At 37.3% G+C, this 25202-nt stretch overlaps 1 protein-coding gene across 3 annotated transcripts in view; it reads right to left on the bottom strand.

Annotated features, from left to right (window-relative positions):
* Positions 1 to 990: 990 nt before the first annotated feature.
* ACADM (acyl-CoA dehydrogenase medium chain) overlaps positions 991 to 25202 on the bottom strand; it is a 41803-nt gene continuing 17591 nt past the window's right edge. For 2 of the 3 annotated variants that reach the window (XM_033225328.1, XM_033225326.1), the window contains 6 exons: positions 21817 to 21947; positions 18315 to 18423; positions 14661 to 14801; positions 13695 to 13790; positions 3097 to 3345; positions 991 to 1789 (listed from right to left, as the gene is read on the bottom strand). In XM_033225328.1, the coding sequence (XP_033081219.1) occupies positions 1718 to 1789; positions 3097 to 3345; positions 13695 to 13790; positions 14661 to 14801; positions 18315 to 18423; positions 21817 to 21947 (798 nt within the window). In that variant the 3' untranslated portion in view covers positions 991 to 1717. The remainder of the gene's footprint in view (positions 1790 to 3096; positions 3346 to 13694; positions 13791 to 14660; positions 14802 to 18314; positions 18424 to 21816; positions 21948 to 25202) is intronic. The other variant, XM_033225327.1, reaches the window with a different exon arrangement.

Genomic DNA, 25202 nt, shown 5'->3' with positions numbered 1-25202 from the left:
CTCCCCCTAACCCAGCCCTTCATGATGCACAGAGAAGAGGATATGTAAGGACACAGAAGGTGGTAGTCTATAAGACAGGAAGAGAGGCCTCCTCACTAGAAACAACCCAAATGGCACCTTGATCTTGAAATTTTAGCTTCCAGAACTGTGAGAAAATAAATTTATTTAAGACACCAAGTCTCTAGTTTTTTTATGACAGCCCTAGGAGACTAATACAGTTGGAAACTTCCAGCTTTCACCTTGGACCTCTAGGGAGAAGTGAAGGACTGGCGATTGAGCTCGATGGAAACTACTGAATGAGAGTTGGGGAACTTCCAAGTTGAGGAATACAGAGACATGCAGGGAAGGTAATAAGATGGAAGAAGGCATGGAAGCTCTGCATCTCCCCTCTCCCTCCATACCTTTCCCTATGTACCTCTTCATTAATTGTTCCTAGTTGTACCCTTTATGATATAAACAGGTACATGTAAGTAAAGTGTTTTCCTGAGTTCTGTGAGTTATTCTGGCAAATTATCAAACCTGAGGGCAGGGTCATGGGAATACTTGAATTTCCAGCCAGGTTGGACAGAGTACAGGTAGCTTGGGGACTCAGGACTTGTGACTGGCCTCTGAAGTGAGGGCAGCCTTATAGGATTGAGCCTAATCAGCTGCATAGTGTCAGAAAAGAATTAAAATGTAGGACACGGTTGATGTCAGAGAACTGGAGAATGAGATATGATGTCAGAAAGCACTCTAGTATAACTTTAATAATACCAGTTTAGCGGTATTTGATATTTAGAATTAAAAACAAATATTAAATTCAGAGATTTGAGTTCTTATATTATTTCATATTTATATTTTCTGAGTTCTTTAAAAATATAATTAATAAAAAATGAACAGGTAACTATTCAATTCAAAATTAAAACTTGACTTTTTTCATCATAGTAAATACACAAAATATACACTATTATATGAAGTAATGAAATTTCCTGAAAAAAATACAGAAAGGTGTGATAATAAGCACTGAACAATTTTATTAAGTTCTTTGCCAAAATGCAAACATATGAAATGAGATTGTGTACAACAGACCAAAGGCTACCTACAGACCAACAGCCATATAAAAATAATTTAAGGCAAGCTTCATTGATTTATTTCAAATAAGGTAAGTGAAATATGGGTTCAGAATTAAGATTTTCAAGAAAGTTCTTGTAGCTGTAAATTAGGAGAATATGAATGTCAAAATTTTGACTGTTTCTGTGCTAAACTGAAAGCAAATGCTTTCCAAACTGCAGTAAAAAGAACTTTAATAGTATCATTAAGTCTGCAGAGTCACTGACAAGTTGATAGTATTCAAATACTAAAATATTTTCTAAATGTAAATTTTGTAACATCTCGAATGCTTTCTAAGCCCACTTTTCTGTCATTACAAAAATAAAATTCCAAGAAATTTCTGCGACATTAATCTTGAGATCAAAATAACAAAACATATGTACTTTTCTAAGTTAATGTAATTCAAGTAAAGTAGTACTAAAGAAAACACATCATTTTAATAAAAACTAAACCTGCTTAAGAGACATAACAGAGTTAAGCAAAAGTATAAACTACTAATAATAAGCAGTTGCTTAGATTTAATATAAGAGGATTTATTTTTATTTTCACTGGAAAAAACGTTAAAGCCCTTTCTCTTTTCTGGAGCTGAAACAGTGGATTGTTATTCAATGTTTCTACAGTAATATTTTTAATTTTTATACTTGCCAATGTGTTCACGGGCTATAATAAGTCTTTGAATTTGTGAAGTACCTTCATAAATCTGCAAAAAAATATAAGTGTAGGTTAAATATCTTTAGTACATACTTTGATTTATTCAACATTTTAGATAGTAGTATAAGCTGCGTTGTAATATAAAACTGAATCAAAACATATATAGGGACTGTAGCCTATATAGATTCCAAAACCTGATTTTGTGAAAGTCTGAAAATATGCAATTCTCTAAAGATTGGTTTAAGTTATAAAAAGTCATGTATCAAAATTTTGGAGAAGAGTCTTCAAAACATAGAAAAAAGAAAATATATTTACATTTCAGAAAATTTGGGAAAACTGAAGTTCATTATGGCCAAAATATTTGTCCAACTTTTCTGAACTGTACTTAGCTAGCTGTCTCCTTAAGTCTTTTATTCTTAATTTTTTTTCTCCCACTGCCTAAGGAACAGAGTTGCTAAAGAAAAAGATGCTGGAAGGATTTCAAGAGTCAGACCTTATTTCCATTCTAAACTTCTAACTTTAGCCATTCATTAGTTTAGCTTCTCAGATGGCAGATAAAATCTAAACGGTTGATGATAATAATAGTAATAATTATAATTAAAGACTCTAGGAGAGGAAGAGTATCAACACATAAACCTGTGACTTTGGATAAGGCACAAATTCTGGACCTCAGTTTTTTCATGTCTACATGGAGAGGCCACACTATGTCTAACATTCCTTCTCACTCTAGCCTTCTGATTCGAACTCAATATTTCAAATGACCGGATGAATCATATAATTTACTAGGTGTAGGGGGAGCAAGGGCAGAGATACCGAGGAGCAAGAATGTGGTAATTATTAAGTAATTACTTAAGCCACATGTAGAGAACATGCACATTTATATTTCCTTTTACTACATTCCGTCTAAGTTTTTTGACTACTAATTTAATTTGGAATTCATCTACATCACTGTCTCCTCATGTTGGTTTTTGACTCCAAGTATAGTTACAATAAATTAAATAGTTGTCAGGCAAGATTCAAATCAAAATAATTAATTTTAAATGACATGCATACTTTTTGGAGAGAAAAGTTTGGGTCACAATGAGCTAAGATGTTAAAACTCAAAGAAATCTAATCCAAACATAATACACATGTCTGTACCATTTGTTTTTTTAGCCTATTCTCTCTTCAGACTTATACTTAATCACAAATAACATTCTTCTTTCTATTAATTAATTCCAAAAACTGGCTCACAGCCATATATGAGTCATTTATTGCTACTAGGGACATAAAATTTCTAAATAATCAGAAATCTACTTTGTCATTTATGAATATTCTCTCTCCCTTGCAAACCAAAAAAATCATCTTTAACCTTACCTGATAGATCTTGGCATCCCTCATTAGTTTTTCTACAGGATATTCTGTATTAAATCCATTGCCTCCAAATATCTGCACAGCATCAGTAGCTAACTGATTTGCAATATCTCCAGCAAATGCCTTTGCAATAGAAGCATAATAGGTATTTCGATGACCAGAATCAACCTCCCAAGCTGCTCTCTGGTAACTCATTCTAGCTAGTTCAACTTTCATTGCCATTTCAGCCAGCATAAATGATATCGCTTGGTGCTAGAATTAAAAAGAAAAAAGTTAAAGGATATTTATTGAGAAAACTTAAAAGTTTTTTCCTGGGGCTTTTTTATTTTTATAGTGACGAGGTCTTGCTATGTTGCCCAGGCTGGTCTGCAACTCCTAGCCTCAAGCAATCCTCCTACTTAGGCCTCCCAAAGTACTGAGATTACAGGCATGAGTCACTGCGCCTGACCTTTTTTTTTTTTTTAATTTCTAAATTTAAAAATTTAGAAATTTTTCATTAACTAATTTTAGGTTTATAGAAGTTACACCCACCTTCCTCTAATGTTAACATATTACCAAACCATAGTGCCATGATTGAGAACAGGACATTAACACTGGTATAGTATTAACAACTAAACTATAAGCCTTACTCAAATCTGGTCAAGTTTTCTAACGTTCTTTTTCTTTTCACCATTACACATTGAATTTAGTTATTTCTTCTGAAATACTGGTATAGTATTAACAACTAAACTATAAGCCTTACTCAAATCTGCTCAAGTTTTCTACTAATGTTCTTTTTCCACCAGTATACATTGAATTTAGTTATTTCTTCTTATTCTTTCCCAGGCTATTACAATTCCTTAATCCTTCCTTACCTTTTATGTCTTTGCACTTCTGAAGAATGTTGATTGGTTATTTTATGTAAAATGTCCTTCAATTTCAGTTTGCCTATTTTTTTTTTTTTTTTTGAGACAGGGTCTCACTTTGTCATCCAGGCTGGAATGCAATGGCATGATCTAAGATCACTGCAGCCTCAACGACCCTCCCGCCTCAGCCCCCAGAGTAGCTGGGACTTTTTAGCTGGCACTTTTGTTTTTTTCAAGACTGAGTTTTACTCTGTCGCTCAGGCTGGAGTGAAGTGGTGCGATATCGGCACACTGCAACCTCCGACCCCCAGGTTCAAGCAATTTTCCTGCCTCAGCCTCCTGAGTAGCTAGGCATGTGCCACCACGCCCGGCTAATTTTTTTTTTTTTTTTTTTGGATTTTTAGTAGAGACAGGGTTTCACCATGTTGGCCAGGCTGGTCTCAAACTCCTGATCACAGGTGATCCGCCCGCCTCAGCCTCCCAAAGTGCTAGGATTACAGGCCTGAGCCACCACAACCAGCTTTTTTTTTTTAAAAAAATAGAGATGAGGTCTCCCTATGTTGCCCACGCTGTTCTCAAACTCCTAGGCTCAAGGGATCCACCCACTTCGGCCCCCCAAAATGCTAGGATTACAGGTGTGAGTCACCATGCCCAGCTTCTGCTAGGACTTTTTAAAAGAAATTTGCTGGCTGGGTGCGGTGGCTCACACCTGTAATCACAGCACTTTAAGAGGCTGAGGCGGGCAGATCACCTGAGGTTGGGAGTTTGAGACCAGCCTGATCAATATGGAGAAACCTTGTCTCTACTAAAAATACAAAATTAGCCAGGCATGGTGGTGCATGCCTGTAATACCAGCTACTCAGGAGGCTAAGGCAGAAGAATTGCTTAAACCTGGGAGGTGGAGGTTGTGGTGAGCCGAGATCACACCATTGCACTCCAGCCTGGGCAACAAAAAGCAAAACTCCATCTCAAAAAAAAAAAAAAAAAAAAAAAGGTTGCTACAGATAGAGAAAAATCATGTGGCATTGTATTAGATACCAAGACAGAGGAAAGGACAACTAAAAGATGCTTCTTAGACTCTACAGGCTCAGAATTAAATAGAAGACATAAAACAAATACTTTCAATAAGGGATAGTAAGTGCTCTATGAGTTAGTTATATGGCCAAGATATGTTATAGGATGGAAATATGTTCCTGTTTCCTGGCATACAACTCCTAAATTCCTCGGGATCTCCAAAGTGCTGTCTATTGTCTGATAGGTTCAGCATGGTGCTGGTCACTGCAAAGACGGCAGGATTAGAGGGTTAGGACCTTAAGCCCCACCCCCACAACCTCCAGGGAGGGGAGAGGGGCTAAAGGTCAAGTTAAATCATCAATGACCAATGATTTAATTGATCGTGCCTATATAATGAAGCCTCCATGAACACTCAAGAGTGTGTCCAGAGTTGGTTCCTTCCAGTGGGTTCTTGGTCTCACTGACTTCAAGAATGAAGCTGCAGACCTTCACGGTGAGTGTTACAGCTCTTAAAGATGGTGTGTCTGGAGTTTGTTCTTTCAGATGTGTCCAGTTTCTTTCTTCCAGTGGGTTCGTGGTCTTGCTGACTTCAAGAATGAAGTCGCAGACCTTCGTGGCGAGTGTTACAGCTCTTAAAGGTGGTGCAGACTCAAAGAGTAAGCAGCAAGATTTATTGTGAAGAGTGAAAGAACAAAGCCTCCACAGCGTGGAAGGGGACTGGAGCAGGTTGCCACTGCTGGCTGGGGTGGCCAGCTTTTATTCCCTTATTTGTCCCAGCCGACATCCTGCTGACTGGTCCATTTTACAGAGTGCTGATTGGTCCATTTTACAGAGCACTGACTGTTCCATTTTACAGAGTGCTGACTGGTGCATTTATAATCCTCTAGCTATATACAGAGTGCTGATTGGTGCATTTTTACAGAGTGCTGATTGGTGTGTTTACAATCCTTTAGCTAGACACAGAGTGCTGATTGGGGCATACACAATCCTTTAGCTAGACACAGAGCACTGATTGGTGCATTTTTACAGAGTGCTGGTTGGTGTGTTTACAATCCTTTAGTTAGACACAGAGTGCTGACTGGTGCATTTTTACAGAGTGCTGATTGGTGTGTTTATAATCCTCTAGCTAGACAGAAAAGTCCTCCAAATCCCCACTGGACCCAGGAAGTCCAGCTGGCTTCACCTCTCAAGAGGACACGGTTTGGAGAACTTCCAGAGGTTCCTATAGGGTGAGATTCCCAGGGAGGGCATGTAAGCCATATGCATCTTCCTTCATCTGTATCCTTTAAAATATCCTTCATGGCTGGGCATGGTAGCTCACACCTGTAATCCCAGCACTTTGGGAGCCCAAGGCGGGCGGATCACCTGAGGTCAGGAGTTTGAGACCAGCCTGGCCAACATGGTGAAACCCTGTCTCTACTAAAAATAAAAATAAAAAATTGGCCAGGCATGGTGGCAGGTGCCTGTAATGCCAGCTACTTGGGAGGCTGAGGCAGAAGAATCAATTGAACCCAGGAGGCAGAGACTGCAGTGAGCCGAGATCACACCATTGCACTCTAGCCTGGGCAACAAGAGTGAGACTCTGTCTGAAAAAAATAATTAAAAAAAAATAAAATTAAAATTAAAAAATTAGATATCCTTCCTAATAAACTGGTAAATTTGTTTCCCTGAGTTCTGTGAGCTGCTTAGCAAATTACTGGAATTCACAGACGGGGTCATGGGAACACCAACTTGAAGCCAGTCAGCCAGAAGTTCTGGAGGTCAGGACTCGCAACTGGGGGAAAAGAAGGGGCAGTCTTGTGAGATTAAGCCTGTGGGATCTGATGCTATCTCTGGGTAGGTAGTATTGGAACTAAGTCAGAGGATACCCAGCTAGTGTCTGTTGCTTGGTGTGTGGGGTATATCCTCCCACATCTTTGGTCATAGAAGTCTTCTTCTGTGTTGATCATTTTTGTGGTATTGAGAACAGAAGAAAAACATGGTTTGAGAGAGTTTTTCCTGATACAAGTGACTACTTGGGTTCAAATCTTAGTTCCATAATTTATTAGATAGGCCTAATCATTTTGCATGCGATAAATGGAAATAACAGTACCTATTCCAGAGTATTATGAAGATCAGAGTTAATATATGTTAAGCACCCGGAATAGTGCCTGGAACAGGGAAAGCATCTGATTATTAGCATTTAATAGAGTAGGTATTCAATCACTGTTTGTTTTATGAATAAAATAGAAGTTCACAGCACAAGACATCTAAGTGCTAGGAGTAGAAAGGTTTCTAAAAACATAAATTTCCTGCTCATTTGGAGCTTACATTCTAGTGAGACTGTGAGGGGAGACAATAAACAAATACTGATATGACAGAATGTTGGATAGCGATAATAACTTTGAAGAAGAAGGGCAGGATCAGTGGTAGAGGTCTTATTTTACATACCCTCATGTCATCTGGAAACAGGGACAATTTGACTTCCTCTTTTCCTAATTGAATACCCTTTATTTCTTTCTCCTGCCTGATTGCCCTGGCCAGAACTTCCAACACTATGTTGAATAGGAGTGGTGAGAGAGGGCATCCCTGTCTTATGCCAGTTTTCAAAGGGAATGCTTCCAGTTTTTGCCCATTCAGTATGATTTTGGATGTGGGTTTGTCATAAATAGCTCTTATTATTTTGAGATACATCCCATCAATACCTAGTTTATTGAGAGTTTTTAGTATGAAGGGCTGTTGAATTTTGTCGAAGGCCTTTCCTGCATCTATTGAGATAATCATGTGATTTTTGTCTTTGGTTCTGTTTATAGGATGGATTACCTTCATTGATTTGCATATGTTGAACCAGCCTGCATCCCAGGGATGAGGCAAACTTGATCACGGTGGATAAGCTTTTTGATGTGCTGCTGGGTTCAGTTTGCCAGTATTTTATTGAGGATTTTTGCATCAATGTTCATCAGGGATATTGGTCTAAAATTCTTTATTTTGTTGTGTCTCTGCCAGACTTTGCTATGAGGATGACGCTGGCCTCATAAAATGAGTGAGGGAGGATTCCCTCTTTTTCTGTTGATTGGAATAGTTTCAGAAGGAATGGTACCAGCTCCTCTTTGTACCTCTGGTAGAATTCGGCTGTGAATCCGTCTGGTCCTGGACTTTTTGTGGTTGGTAGGCTCTTAATTATTGCCTCAATTTCACAGCCGGTTATTTGTCTATTCAGGGATTCCACTTCTTCCTGGTTTAGTTTTGGTAGGGTGTATGTGTCCAGGAATTTATCCATTTCTTGTAGATTTTCTAGTTTATTTGCATAGAGGTGTTTGTGGTGTTCTCTGATGGTAGTTTGTATTTATGTGGGATTGGTGGTGATCTTTATCTTTTTTTATTGATTTTTGATTCTTCTCTATTTGATTCTTCTCTCTTTTCTTCTGTATTAGTCTTGCTAGCAGTCTATCAATTTTGCTGATCTTTAAGAAAACAGCTCTTGGATTCATTGATTTTTTGAAGGGTTTTTTGTGTCTCTATCTCCTTTAGTTCTGCTCTTAGTTATTTCTTGCCTTCTGCTAGTTTTTGAATGTGTCTGCTCTTTCTTCTCTAGTTCTTTTGTGATGTTAGGGTGTCAATTTTAGATCTTTCCTCCTTTCTCTTGTGGGCATTTAGTGCTATATATTTCCTTCTACACACTGCTTTAAATGTGTCCCAGAGATTCTGGTATGTTGTGTCTTTGTTCTCATTGGTTTCAAAGAACACCTTTATTTCTGCCTTCATTTCATTATGTACCCAGCAGTCATTCAGGAGCAGGTTGCTCAGTTTTCTTGTAGTTGAGCAGTTTTGAGTGAGTTTCTTAATCTTGAGTTCTAGTTTGATTGCGCTGTGGTCTGAGAGACACTTTGTTATAATTTCTGTTCTTTTATATTTGCTGAGGAGTGCTTTACTTCCAACTACGTGGTCAATTTTGGAATAAGTGTGATGTGCTGCTGAGAAGAATGTATATTCTGTTGATTTGGCATGGAGGGTTCTGTAGATGTCTATTAGGTCCTCTTGTTGCAGAGCTGAGTTCAATTCCTGGATATCCTTGTTAACTTTCTGTCTTGTTGATCTAATGTTGACAATGGGGTGTTAAAGTCTCCCATTATTATAGTGTGGGAGTCTAAGTCTCTTTGTAGGTCTCTAAGGACTTGCTTTATGAATCTGGGTGCTCCTGTATTGGGTGCATATATATTTAGGATAGTTAGCTTTTATTGAATTGATCCCCTTACCATTATGTAATGGCCTTGCCTCTTTTGATCTTTGTTGGTTTAAAGTCTGTTTCATCAGAGACTAGGATTGCAGCCTCTGCTTTCTTTGTTTGTTTATTTTCCATTTGATTGGTAGACATTCCTCCATCCCTTTATTTTCAGCCTGTGTCTCTGCACATGAGATAGGTCTCCTGAATACAGCACACTGATGGGTCTTGACTCTTTATCCAATTTGCCAGTGTGTGTCTTTTAACTGGAATATTTATCTCATTTACATTTAAGGTTAATATTGTTATGTGTGAATTTGATCCCGTCATTATGATGTTAGTTGGTTATTTTGCCCACTAGTTGATGCAGTTTGTTCCTAGCATCAATGGTCTTTAAAATTTGGCATGCTTTTGCAATGGCTGGTGCTGTTTGTTCCTTTCCATGTTTAGTTCTTCCTTCAGGAGCTCTTGTAAGGCAGGCCTGGTGGTGACAAAATCTCTCAGCATTTGCTTGTCTGTAAAGAATTTTATTTCTCTTTCACTTATGAAGCTTAGTTTGGCTGGCTATGAAATTCTGGGTTGAAAATTCTTTAAGAATGTTGACTACTGGCCCCCACTCTCTTCTAGCTTATAGGGTTTCTGCTGAGAGATCCATTGTTAGTCTGATGGGCTTCCCTTTGTGGGTAACCAGACCTTTCTCTCTGGCTGCACTTAACATTTTTTCCTTCAACTTTGGTGAATCTGACAATTATGTGTCTTGGGGCTGCTCTTCTTGAGGAGTATCTTTGTGACATTCTCTGTATTTCCTGAATTTGAATGTTGGCCTGCCTTGCTAGGTTGGGGAAGTTCTCCTGGATAATATCTTGAAGAGTGTTTTCCAACTTGGTTCCATTCTCCCCATCACTTTCAGGTACACCAACCAGACGTAGATTTGGTCTTTTTACATAGTCTTATATTTCTTGGAGGCTTTGTTCATTTCTTTTTACTCTTTTTCTCTAAACTTCTCTTCTCGCTTCATTTCATTCATTTGATCTTCAATCACTGATACCCTTTCTTTCACTTGATCAAATCGGCTACTGAAGCTTATGCATGTATCACGTACTTCTCGTGCCGTGGTTTTCAGCTCCATCAGATCATTTAAGGTCTTCTCTACGTTGTTTATTCTAGTTAGCCATTTGTCTAATCTTTTTTCAAGGTTTTTAGCTTCTTTGTGATGGGTTCGAACATCCTCCTTTAGCTTGGAGAAGTCTGTTATTACTGATTGTCTGAAGCCGTCTTCTCTCAACTTGTCAAAGTCATTCTCTGTCCAGCTTTGTTCTGTTGCTGGTGAGGAGCTGCGTTCCTTTGCAGAAGAGGTGCTCTGATGTTTAGTTTTCAGCTTTTCTGCTCTGGTTTCTCCCCATCTTTGGGCTTTATCTAAATTTGGTCTTTGATGATAGTGACATACAGATGGGGTTTTGGTGTGGATGTCCTTTTTGTTTGTTAGTTTTCCTTCTAACAGTCAGGACCCTCAGTTGCAGGTCTGTTGGAGTTTGCTGGAGGTCCACTCCACACCCTGTTTGCCTGGGTATCACCAGTGGAGGCTGCAGAACTGCAAATACTACAGAACGGCAAATGTTGCTGCCTGATCATTCATCTGGAAGCTTCGTCTCAGAGGGGCACCTGGCTGTATGAGGTGTCAGTTAGCAGAGGTCTCTCCCAGTTGGGCTACTCAGGGGTCAGGGACCCACTTGAGGAGGCCATTTGTCCGTTCTCAGATCTGAAACTCCATGCTGGGAGGACCACTGCTCTCTTCCAAGCTGTCAGACAGGGATATTTAAGTCTGCAGAAGTTTCTGCTGCCTTTTGTTCAGCTATGCACTGCCCCCAGAGGGGAGTCGACAGAGACAGGCAGGCCTCCCAAAGCTGCGGTGGACTCAAACCAGTTCACGCTTCCTGGCCACTTTTTTACCTACTCAAGCCTCAGCAATGGCGGATTCCCCTCCCCGAGCCTTGCTGCCACCTTGCAGTTCCATCTCAGATTGCTGGGCTAGCAGTGAGCGAGGCTCTGTGGTGTGGGACCCTCCGAGCTAGGCGTGGTATATAATCTCCTGGTGTGTCATTTGCTAAGACTGTTGGTAAAGCACAGTATTAGGGTGGGAGTGTCCCGATTTTCCAGGTCCCATCTGTTATGGTTTCCTTTAGCTAGGAAAGGGAATTCCCCAACCCCTTGTACTTCTCTTGCTCAGGAGGGTTAAAAAAAGAACAAGGAAAAAAAGGACTTTTGTTACTGTTGTTGTTGTGAGACAGGGTCTCACGCTGTTGCTCAGACTGGAATGTAGGGAGTTTCTTAATGTGTGGGATCAATGTACATGGCCTCTGTGATACAGGAGTCCCCAAGTCGAGAAATGAATGTAAAATAACAGCTCTTAGAATGGTGAAATCTCTGGAGTATCTAATAAAAGTGCCAAAAAGTACAAAAGCCACTTTCTAATATGCTTCCATAATGCTCTGAGAAATACAGTACCTACTGCAGATAAGTTGTTTACAAATAAAAAATAAAAGCAAAATAACTGACCATAAAAGAGTTAGGAGACACAATACACCTTGAAAGATTAGCACCCTAAGAATTGAAGATAACAAAAAAAATCTGAAATTGATTATAAATGAAGAATTTTTACATGATTAATGACAAAAAAGGAAAAGGTGGTACAATGTTGAAAAGAAGGTATAATGGAAAAAACCAAATATAACATCTGGAAATGAAAAGTAGTCATTAATAAAAAAATCAATAGATAGATTAAATAGATTAGGCACGAGATAAGAGAACTAGAAAGTAGATCTGAAAAAATTACCTAGAATATAGTGCAGAAAGATAAATTACGAAACTAAGGTTAAGGGACACAGAGCAGTGCTAATACAAGTTTGTCCACAGTGCCGATTCACAAACTGTTACTGGTTGATGGTACAGAAGATGAGAATAAGCATTTAGAAACTTTTACAGCAATTTAATATTGTTGTGACACTCTTATATTTTACAAAAATAATGGTCCACATTAACTGGAAATTAAAACAAACTGGTCTTTCGCCACAGATAGTTAGAGAACCACTGACAAACGGAGATAGGAATAGGAGGCTCATGAGGGGCCGAAGTGGAAGGATTGCTTGAGCTCAGGTGTTTGGGACCAGCCTGGGCAACACAGTGAGACCCTATCTCTACAAAAATAAAAAGATTAGGCAGGCATGATGGTGTGCCCCTATAGTTCCAGTTATTTAGGAGGCTGAAGTGAGAGGATTGCTTGATCCTGAGAAGCTGCAATGAGCCATGACTGCACCACTGCACTCACATTTGGGCAACCAAGACACTATCTCAAAAAAAAAAAAAAAAAAAAGAGAAAGAAATAGGAGGTTCACTATACAACTCATAGTGAGTTGCAGGAGAGAATACAGATAATGGGGGGCATCAATATTTGAAGGGATAAGAGTTAAGAATTACCCTGGAAATTCATGGAAGACACGACTCTTTATAGTACTAAAATTATCTGACACTCGAGAAGAGATGGGAAGTAACAGAATTAAGAGTATAACATAGGCCAGGTGCAGTGGTTCAGGCCTGTAATCCTAGCACTTTGGGAGGCCAAGGCAGGCAGATCACTTGAGGCCAGGAGTTGAACACCGGCCCGGCCAACATAAGGGAACCCTGTCTCTACTAAAAATACCAAAATTAGCTGGGTGTGGTGGTGTGTGTCTGTAGTCCCAGCGACTCGGGGGTTGAGGCAGGAGAATCACTTGAACACGGGAGGTGGGGGTTTCAGTGAGCCCAGATCACACCACTGTACTTCAGCCTGGACGACAGAGCAAGACTTTGTCCCCCACCCACCACCGCTAAAAAAAAAAAAGTATAAAATAGAATTCTAGATCTGTGACTTATAAATTGTATAGCCTTGGACAAATCATTTGATACCTCTGAGCTTCAGTTTCTTGATCCTTAAAAGAGATAATACTAGTCAAAAAAGTGTTACTGAGAGAATTAGAAAATATATTTAAAATGCATAGCACAAGGCCGGGCCTGGTGGCCCATTCCTGTAATCCCAGCACTTTGGGAGGCTGAGGTGGGTGGATCGAGACCAGCCTGGCCAACATACTGAAACCCCATCTCTACTAAAAATACAAGAATTAGCCAGGCACAGTGGTGCACACCTGTAGTTCCCGCTACTCGGGAGGCTGAGGCAGGAGAATTGCTTGAACTCGGGAGGCGGAGGTTGTGGTGAACCAATATTGTGCCACTGCATTCTAGCCTGAGCAACAGAGTGAGACTCCGTCTCAAAACAAACAAACAAACAAACAAACAAAAAACGCATTGCACAGTGTCAGGTACAGAAGTAACCAATAGCGGCACAATCTAAAAAGAAATTTATCTTTGAAACTCATCTTGATAAAACCACATTCTCTTCCTGCTATCAGAGTAGAAATTGATCAGTTTGTGGTTTAAAAATCATTTCTAAATATTAAATGATAATGAATGTCTTTACATTTGAAGAAAGCAAGCAGTATTAAAATTACCTCTATAAGTAACTTTCCAAAAGTTTTCCTTTCCAGGGCATACTTGGTAGCTTCATCCAAAGCTCTTTGTGCTAATCCAACAGCACCAGCAGATACCTAGCATTTTAACATATTATAAAGCAAAAGTTCATATTATCTTTAAAACACACAATATCTACCTAAGTGTCTAAGTTAGGGAGTGTACCAAGAGAAGGTGATGTCCAGCAACAAGAAACTGGTGGGGAGTGGGGAATAGGCATGTAAGTTTATATTATTTGTTAATTAAAGGTAGTAGGAGGCATTTGTTAGGCATAGTATCATACTCTAGAAGAAAGTCATTCCTTTTATTTAACAAGAGAAACGTTACTAGGGGAAATATTCTTAATGAGTGAAAACAGAAAGTGAGTACATATTAACAGGATGATCATATTTAGGGTAGACTGCCTCTCTAAATCTAGCACCAACTACAGTAATTTTGCAGTTGCTAAAATAATTTCTATAATGGATAGTAAGAACAGTTGAAGAATTATTTAAAAAATTAAGAAAAGTAACAATATGGTCAGGCGCAGTGACTCCCACCTGTAATCCCAGCACTTTGGGAGGCCGAGGTCAAGGGATCGAGACCATCCTGGCCAATATGATGAAATCCCATCTCTACTAAAAATACAAAAATTAGCTGGGCAGTGTGGCGGGCGCCTGTAGTCCCAGCTACTCATGAGGCTGAGGCAGGAGAATCTCTTGAACCCAGGACGCAAAGGTTGCAATGAGCTGAGATTGTACCACTGCACTCCAGCCTAGTTACAGAGTGTGACTCTGTCTCAAAAAAAAAAAAAAAAAAGAAAAGTAACAGTATTTCTCCTATACCCTTAAAAAAATAAGCAGATATTAAAAAGAGAAACACACTAAACATAAAATTTTAAAGTAAAACTACTTATTTAATGTAATAAATAAAAGATCCTATGAGGATTGTCAACTCATATTACTTACTGCAGGTCTGGTTTTATCAAAAGCTCCCATGGCAATTTTGAAACCAGCTCCGTCACCAATTAAAACATTTTCTTTAGGCACTTTCACATCCTCAAAGACAATTCCTCTAGTATCTGAACATCGCTGGCCCATGTTTAATTCCTAATAAGAAAATTGGTATATTTTAAGGAATTTTTTTTTGAGCCAGTATCAATTTTTGCTTTAATCACTGTTTCATGGCTTTCTGCAATTACCTAAAACAGGGATCAACAAACTATAGTCTGCAATGCCTGTTTTACAAAGAAAGCCTTATTGGAATACAGTCACACCTATTTGTTTACATATCATCTACAGTTACTTTCTTGCTACAATGGCAGAACTGAGTAGTTGTGACAGAGATACGGCTTGCAAAGCCTGAAATATTTATAATTTGGACCTTTACAAAAAAATTTGCCAACCATAATCTCGAACAACATTTCACAAATTTTGAAACCACACTAGTCTAAAGGTCTACAAGTACATCTTATCAACAAAGACAAATCTCATTATATGTTTGAAAGCTATCTATTTTACCATGTCAGAAAAAACATTTAGTAAATACAATCTGATTTGAGACCTTTAATCTTAATAAAGCTAGTAAAATAATCTACTGAATAAAAATTGATTGTTTTTCTTTGACTCTTTGTTAAAATTAGATTTATTGAGGTATAATTTACATGTAGAAAAGTCATCATTTTTATGTATACATTTCTAATAACTCTGACAAATGTATGTGTGTAACCACCACCATGCTCAAAATATAGAGTATTTTAGAACCCCAAAAAGTTACCTTGTTCTCCTTTTATAGTCAATTTCCTTATTCTACACCTATCCCCTGGCAACCACTGTGTGATTTCTCTCCGTGTAGTTTTTCCTTTTCCAGAACGTCATTTAAGTGAAATAATAAAGTCTGCTTTCTGTGTCTGACTTTTCACTTAGTATAGTGCTTCTGAGATTCACCCATGTTGCTGCACAATCAATAATTCATTTATTTTACTGCTGACTAGTATCCCACTCTATGGATGTACCATATATCCATTATCTTTTCACTAGTTGATGGATACCACCCCCTCATTTTTAGCAATCATTAATAAAATTGCAATAAACATTTGTATATAGGTCCTTATTTTCATTTCTCTTGGGTATTTATCTAAGAGCACTGGTTATGTGGTAAGTGTATGTTTAACTTTATAAGAAACTACTAAACTAGCTACATTCCCTCAACTTTTTGTTTTAAAAATTTTCAAACCAATGGAGGAGTTGTAATAGGCATATAAGTACTTACATACCCTTCACCTGTAATAGATTCGCCAGTTGTTAACATTTTGATACATTTGCTTTATTTTTTCCCTTTCTCTTTGTATATAACTGTTAGTGTTATGCTGAATCATGAGAGGAAGTTGCAGACATAACTCTTAATAAGGAAAAAAATTTGATCTCATTTTTAATAAGCAGAATGAGAAACAGGAGCATTGGAAACAAAGAGCTATAAACTAATTCTTTAATTTGCTGGTTTTAATAGTCTGTTTCTGAGTTTGAAGAAATGATAACAATAGTTTGACCTAGGAAGAAACCAACATCCCTTTATTTTGTCATTAAAAGTTGATAAACTAGAATCTTGGACCACCATTCAGATATAATGAGAAAACACTTTACCAGATTCATCCCAAACCCCACAACATTTAAAACCAAAATGCTTCCTGGGCTCATCTCAAACCATGTAATTTCTAAAACACAAAACATTTGAAAACATTAGGTCTCACTCTGTCATCCACGCTGCAGTGCAGCAACACGAGCATAGCTCACTGCAGCCTTGACTTCCTGGGCTTAGGTGATCCTCCCACTTCAGCCTTCCAAGTACCTGGGACTACAGGTGTGCATCACTACAACTGGGTAATTAAATTTTTTTTTTTTTTTTTGTAGAGGTAAAGTCTCAATATGTTGCCTAGGCTGGTCCTGAACTCCTGGGTTCAAGCAGTTCTCCCAAATCAGCCTCCCAAAGTGCTAGGATTACAATCATGAACCACCAAACCTGGCCTGAAAACATCAAATTTCACAAACTTGTAAATATCTATTTGTTTCAATAAGGATTTAAGGAGGCTTAAATATATACAACATAATTATCTATATGCCTCACTAGAAAGTAATTTACCTAAGGCCAGGGATTTTTGTCTATTTTGATCCATACTGTATCACTAATAGCTATAATACTGTATATAGTATGCACTACATAAATATTTATTGAAGTAGAGTTTTTTTTTTTTAAGTAAGAACATTAGGCAAAAAGAAAAAAAAAACTAGAAATAGCAAGATAAAATCAGGAGTGAGTTTACTACTAAAAAAAGTATAAGCTGTTAGGTCCTTTATACTTTCTAAAGATGGGCCATACATTTGGCCAAGTTTGCTAGCAACTATTCCTAAGACAGAAACATGATCTGTTACATAAATAAAAAACAATTTATTGGGAAAAGCACAACAATTTTTAGTTCTTATATTTTGTTACATACAACAGTATCATCAGTTTTGTCAGGTGCAGTCTACCTTTAATATCTGATTGAAAATATAGCACAATATAGCATCATAAACTACACTGGGTAAGGTCCTAGGATACCTTCATATTGATTTCAATTCTGCCTCTCACTTTGTGACCTTGGTTTGGCGCAGTGGCTCGTCCTGTAATCCCAGCACTTTAGGGGGCCAAAGTGGGAGGATCACTTGAGCCCAGGAGTCTGAGACCGGGCTGGGCAACACAGCGCAACCCTGTCTCTACAAAAAATACAAAAATTAGTCAGGTGTGGTGGTGCATGCCAATAATCCTAGCCACTCAGGAGGCTGAGGTGGGATGATTGTCTGAGCCCGGGAGGCAGAGGTTGCAGTGAGCTGAGATCCTGCCACTGCACTCCAGCCTTGGCAACAGAGCGAGATGCTGTCTCAAAAAAAAAAAAAAGGAAAAAAATTACTTTATTGACTTCATTTCTCCTTCTTTATAAAATTTATAATTTTAAACTCTGATTTATAAAATTTTAAACTCTTTTCTCTTTAGTCTACTTTAAACGCCAAATTTATCTCCACATATTCAGAATACAAACCTTTTCAAATATGTTAAATTACCTTTTCTTATTTAAATAAGATTTTCTTGCCTTTCTACATTCAAGGCTATTTGCTATTTTCTACATTCTTTTCAGGCATAGACGTTTTTCTTAGTGTTATATGACCTAGTATAATCTCAATTATGTCACATTGTTTTTATCTGTAAAATGGGCATAATGCCACTTATCCTACCAAAAGGTTGCTGTGAGGATCCAATGGGGAAAAGTGTGGGAAAGTCCTTTGAAATATCCAAAATTCTTATTATTGGTCAGGTAATATAAATGGTAGCTTGATTTTACTTCATTATTCCTCACAGCTGTTATTAGCCTTCTTCACAGGTTGGTACTACTCTTTCAAAATGACTTGAAATGACTGCTCACAAAATCTTCAGTAGTATATAGACTATTTGATCTAATATCATTAAAACACAGCTTTATTTTACTCCAACTTACTACAAACAAGTGTTTTCATTAAAGGAAAGTTAAGTAATTTGCAATTTATAATTAAAATAATATTTGGGACCCTAATCATTGATAAACACTTTACCTTTCTCCCAATCTGAATTCCTGGGGTATCTGCTTCCACAATGAATCCAGTAAAGGCTTTATTAGCAGGAGCTTTAGGATCTGGATCAGAACGTGCCAATAAAAAATACCTAAGAGATACACACACCCGATAATGGTGATAATATCAGCAAATAACACATGGTGACTGCTCTCTCAGTTAATCCTCTTAACAATCCCAATTATTATTACCTACATTTTACAAATGAGGAAATAAATAATCAGGTTTAAAAGAGCTGTGGAAGAGATAGTATTTGAGGTCTATGTCTAATAACACAGTAGGCCCTCCCCCATTCCATGGGGTTTCACTTTCTGTGGTTTCAGTTACCCGCAGTACAGTACATATAAGATATTTTGAAAGACAAAGAGGACATTTACATAACTTTTTTTTTTTTTTTGGACAAGATCTCACTCTGTTGCCCAGGCTGGAGTACAGTGGCATGATCTTGGCTCACTGCAGCCTCGACTTCCCCAGCTCAGGTGATCCTTCCACCTCTTCTGAGTCACTGGTACTATGGGCACGTGCCACCATGCCCGGCTAATTTTATTTTTTGTAGGGATGAAGTCCCATTACCTTGCCCAGGCTGGTCTCAAACTCCTAGACTCAAGGGATCCTCCCACATGGGCCTTCTAAAGTGCTGTGATTACAGGTGTGAGCCACCATGCCTGGCCTAACATTTACATAACTTATTACAATATATTGGTTATAGTTCTATTTCATTAGTAGTTGTTGTTAATCTCTTGCCGGGCCCACTTTATCAATTAAACTTTATCATAAGTATATATGTGTAGAAATATAGTGTATATAGGGTTTTGGTACTTCTGAGGCTTCGGGCATCCACTAGGGGTCCTGGAACGTATCCTGCAAGGATAAGGAGGGACTACAGTATGCTATTTAACTTCGTTTTAGTAGTATGAGTTGTAAGTAAAAATCCCTGGTATAATAATAATGTAATATAACAAGAGAGTCTGTGCATGTTGAAACTGGCACTTTTTCTTTCCCAAAACTAATTTTATTTTTTAAGGGGCATGCTATCTTGAAAAGGAGGACAAATAGAGCTGCCTGTGAAAAGGAATAATATAAAACAGAGACCCATATGTTCCAACTACTGTTTCTTTATGCAGCAAGTCAGTGTTTTTGTTATAGCTGAGTTATTACGAATATTTGCTGATTTTTTCCTACAGAAGAATTTCTCAGAAAGATTTTGAAGTGAAACATAAGAAAAAAAATGCAAATATCCAAGCATCTAATTCATGTTGCATATACCCTGGTACATGAAAAATTCTTTTAAAAAGGTATATTCTTCCCTTAACAACACAAACTTATTTTCTTTGCTTAAAACCAATACATTACCACTCATTCTATAGTTTTATTTAATATTAATAGTAACAAAATCATAAAAATTGTTATCTGGTTTCATATGTTACCTACTTTGCCTTACTATATGAACAGTGAACAGTTGTAATCAGTTATTTCATTCAATTTTGTAAAGATGGGGTCTCGTTATGTTGCCCAAGCTGGTCTTGAACTCCTAGGCTCAAGCAATCTTCCTGCCTCAGCCTCCAAAAGTGCTGGGATTGCAGACGTGAGTCACTGCACCTGACTAATCTGTTTTTAAAATTACAAAAACTTCAAACTGCATTGGTCAATTTCTCTCAACTTGTTCAATTTTAACAGTTTCTTCATTCTTTATTAGTTGCTGGTATTACCAGGAATTGCTTAAAGGTAAAGATATAGCACTCCATAATACTGAACATATTTAGGATGCTCATAAGGAATTGATTGATATGTTTTTTTTTTTTTTGAGACGGATGTTTAAACTAAATAACTTTTTAGTAGGTTCATTCTGAAAAAATGATGTTTTATTTGCTAGAAAACTGTACTATATGGCACGCAAATATATTGAATCAGAAATTTTACAAAAAGAGACAGGCCATTTAGTACATTATTCCAATCAATAAAAAGTTATTCTAGAAACTCTCTATATACTTGTAGTGATGGGTAAATACAGTATTTCCCATGACAACTTAACAGCACTGCTGCTGGAAAACTTGTCCTTAGATTAAGCTAAATTCTACATTTGTCTTTTCTTTTTTTTTATTATACTTTATGTTCTAGGGTACATGTGCACAACGTGCAGGTTTGTGACATATGTATATATGTGCCATGTTTGTGTGCTGCACCCATTAACTCGTCATTTACATTAGGTATATCTCCTAAGGCTATCCCTCCCCCCTCCCAATTCTACATTTTTCTAACTTTCACCCACCAATTCTAAGCTGGCATCCTGAAGTAAACACATAAGCCTGATCATCTTTCTGTGTAATAATATTTGAAAAACTTCAAGATTCTTCCAAAATAACCAAGGCTCTGCTTTTCAGAACATGTTTTGTAGGCTCCTCCCAATGCAACACACTTACCTGCTTCTAGATTTAGTCAATTTTTTCAATACATGTTTAATGTGTTGCCCAGAACTGTCACCATTTTCTTCTCTCCTATTTGATGCTGTACTTCTATTACTTTGGCTTAAAATTATATTAGTTTTTTAAAGGCTCATACTATTGATTTTTTTTTTTTTTTTTTTTTTTTTTGAGGCGGAGTCTCGCTTTGTCGCCCGGACTGGAGTGCAGTGGCCGGATCTCAGCTCACTGCAAGCTCCGCCTCCCGGGTTTACGCCATTCTCCTGCCTCAGCCTCCCAAGTAGCTGGGACTACAGGCGCCTGCCACCTCGCCGGCTAGTTTTTTTGTATTTTTAGTAGAGACGGGTTTCACCGTGTTAGCCAGGATGGTCTCGATCTTCTGACCTCGTGATCCGCCCGTCTCGGCCTCCCAAAGTGCTGGGATTACAGGCTTGAGCCACCGCGCCCGGCCCATACTATTGATTTCTACTGAGCTTAAGAGTTACTTACTGAATTTTCCTCATCTTTTATCAACAAATAATCAAGTGTTCTTCTTTAATATTTTATATTTATACAAATTATGTTTGATCCTTTGCTGACCTCCATATTATTTTTTGACCATATATTAGAAATTTCCAGATTTTTTTAAAGTCAAATTCTGCCTTCTCTAATGGATAACGTGTTTTAAGACTGCTTCTGTTTATTTCTGACAATTGGAGACAGGCACTATACCAAAGTTTTTCCTTTTTCCTTAGAGTCTTAGGATTCCAAGGAGCGGCTGGTATAGGAGATGAGGAGTGGAGATAATAAGCCAGGTAGATACAGTGCTAGCCTTCCTAATCAAACAGAGCATGCATTTGTATTTTATTTTACACATTAAACTTGAGAGTTAATTTGAAAAAATAGTGCAGGGGCTTAAAAATAGTTTTTGAAAATCACCAAACTGTTTATAATCTCCTATAGACCTTCCAGTTCCACAAACATACCTTAACTGTAGTGGTTTAAAAATATACAGAAAGAAGAAAGAGAGATTTGAAGATGAAACAATTAAGAAAAAATATACAAAGATGTATTGAACAACATACCAATTAGCTTTTCCTCCATTGGTTATCCACATCTTCTGACCATTAATAATATACTCATCTCCTTTCTTTTCCGCTTTGGTCTTTATACCAGCTACATCAGAGCCTGCTCCAGGTTCTGTTACACAATAAGCCTTGAATATATAAAAATAAGAGAAATGAAATTAAATGTTAGTGATTAAATTTTGAATGTTTGGAAACAGGATTGTTTTATTTTTTTTAAGCTGTATTTTAAATATTTTTAAATATCTAAACTTAAAATGTTCTTAGAAAATCAAATAAACCACTCAAATGTCAAAACTTTTCTGTTTTGTTTGTAAGAGGCAGGGTCTCGCTCTGTTGCCCAGGCTGGAACACAGAGGCTCAATGCAGTCTCAGCTTCCTGGATTCAGGAAATTCTCCCGCCTCAGCCTCCTGTGTATAATAGCTGGGACTGCAGGCACACACCACCATGCCTGGCTAATTTTAAATTTTTTGTAGAGATGTAGTCTCACTATATTGCCTGGGCTGGTCTCAACTTCCTGGGCTCAAGCAATCCTCCGTGTCAGCCTCCCAAAATGATGGGACTACAGGCACAAGTCACAGTGCCTGGCCTAAAAACATTTAATATATAATTAAAATTAGGCATAGGTAGATCAACAAATCATATATTTAACAAAAAAGTGAAAATTTTAGATAGCTTCAAACAAGTTAATTAAATTCAATTTCACATGTATTCATTCATGCAAACATTTACCGAATATCTACTATGTACCACGATATAAACTAGCATATGGGGAAACCAGAGGTAAACGACATTCAGTCCTAGAGATTTTCACAATGTAACAGTGGAGATAAATAACTATACTGCAACTCTATGTGTGAAAGTCACAGACAAGGGGCTTGAGAAACTAGCTTCCCAGGGGAGAGGATGTTTAAATTAAGTCTCAAAAAGGAAAATGGCTTCTTTGGGAGGAGGGATAAAGAGGAGGAATATGCATTCCAGGTACAAGTAATGGGATATGCTATGATAATAAGATAAGAAACAGAGTCACCCAGTGTTTGTAATGCTGAAAGTATCAGAGCTCCACAGTATGTAAATTCTGTGCATGTAAGGGAATGGTAAGACATGAGTCTGGAAAGAAAGGAATGAAATGGTTGACGAGAATCTTTTATATCACATTAGAAATTTAAAATTTTATCTGAGGGGAGCCTCTTAAGGCTCTTAAACAGAGGAGTGACAAGACATAAGCAGTAATGGATAAAAGCGGGTGGTAGAAGGCAAGTGTTAGTGCAAGTTAATTCAAGAGTGGCAGGTACTGTGGATAATAAAGAAACAAGTTCCTTGCCCTTAAGGTACTTACAGTCCAAAGAAGAAAGAAATTGGGCCAAGCATAGTGGCCCCTGCCTGTAATCCTAGCATTCTGTGAGGCTGAGATGGGAGGATCACTTGAGACCAGGAGTTGAAGACCAGCCTGATCAACATAGCAAGAACCCATGTCGATTTACTTTTTAAAAATATACAACAAAAAAGAAACTATAAACATTTTATTTTAATTCAAAACAGTAAGTGTATATAGGGGCATTGTAAATGATTACTTAAGGCCAGGCATGGTGGGTCAGGCTTCAGGCTTGTAATTCCAGCACTTTGGGAGGCTGAGGCAGGTGGATCACTTGAGGTCAGGAGATCAAGACCAGCCTGGCCAACATGGTAAAACCCTGTCTCTACTAAAAATACAAAACCTTAGCTAGGCGTGGTGGTGGGTGCCTGGCTAATCCCAGCTTCTTGGGAGGCTGAGGAAGAAGAATTACTTGAACTTGGGAGGTGAGCCGAGATAGTACCACTGCACTCCAGCCTACGTGACAGAGCGAGACTCCATTTCAGAAAAAATAAATAAATAAATAAATAATAATAATAACTACACTCGGCTGGGCGCGGTGGCTCACACTTGTAATCCCAGCACTTTGGGAGGCCAAGGTGGGCAGATCACAAGGTCAGGAGGTACAGACCATCCTGGCTAACACAGTGAAATCTCATCTCTACTAAAATTACAAAAAATTAGCTAGGCAAGGTGACACGCACCTGTAGTCCCAGCTACTTGGGAGGCTGAGGCAGGAGAATCGCTTGAACCCAGGAGGCAGAGGTTGCAGTGAGCCAAGATTGCACCACTGCACTCCAACCTGGGGAACAGAGCAAGACTCCATCTCAAAAAGTAAATAAATAAAAATAACTTACTCAAACATCTGAAAAGCAATATAGCGAAGAGAAAATTACAGTGAAATCACTCTAACATTTATTGAACACCTATTATAGTATGAACTGGTAAAATTTTTAAAAAAATGACAGGTTCTGTGCTTCAGCATCATATAATCTAAAATATTTGTTTAATGATAACAGATGCTCACAAATTATGCTGCTTCAGAAGGTGTTGATTCCCAGGCACCTGAGGTATAAAAACATGTCAGCTAGATGGCTTTTGACACGGATTCTGTAGAAGGGATTCAGGTGTCACTCAAGTTAACTGAACTAGATTACTCCACTACCTGGAGATTTGATGATGTATTCAGCATCACAACAAAATAAGGAGTTGTCCATAAAAGATGCCCCTTTTAAGTACCAAAATTTTGTTTTAAACAACTTTAAGGTATTTTTTTCCCTGAAATATGATATTAGACATCTTTCTGTTTCATAATACAGTGAAGATTTTAAAGCTTGTGAAGTAAATGGGCCTGTTTTTTTCTATACAAAATGGCTTGTCACTACTGGTTCTTCGGAGTTGTTGTTGTCTTCTTTTTCTTTTTCTTTTTTGTTTTACATATATTTATATATTTTTATATATTTTGTTATATATAAATATATAATTATACATGATATAGTATATTACATAGTAATATACATATATAGTACATTATATAGTATATATACTACAGTGTATTATACATATAATTTATACAATGTATAAATTATATATTGTGTATATGTATAATACAATATAATTTATATATTATAATTATATAATTATATATAACTATAATATATAAATATATAATTGTATAATTATATATAATATATAGTTTATTATATATTGTATATATAGTATATTGTATGTATATTATATTATATATAATATATAATACAATGTAAAATGTTGTATTTATAACACTATATTTATACTATATTATATATGCAATATATAGCATTGATATATAATATATATTTATAATACTATATATGATATAGTATTACTATATAACATACTATATATTATACAACATACTATATATTATGTATATAAAATATAGTATGTTGTATAATATATACTATATATTATGTATATATAATATAGTATATTGTATAATATATACTATATATTATGTATATATAATATAGTATATTGTATAATATATAC

The sequence above is a fragment of the Trachypithecus francoisi genome, unplaced genomic scaffold (genome assembly GCF_009764315.1).
Source record: "Trachypithecus francoisi isolate TF-2019V2 unplaced genomic scaffold, Tfra_2.0 Lachesis_group12, whole genome shotgun sequence".
Taxonomy (NCBI): Eukaryota; Metazoa; Chordata; class Mammalia; order Primates; family Cercopithecidae; genus Trachypithecus; species Trachypithecus francoisi.
This window is presented reverse-complemented; position numbering and strand designations above follow the sequence as displayed.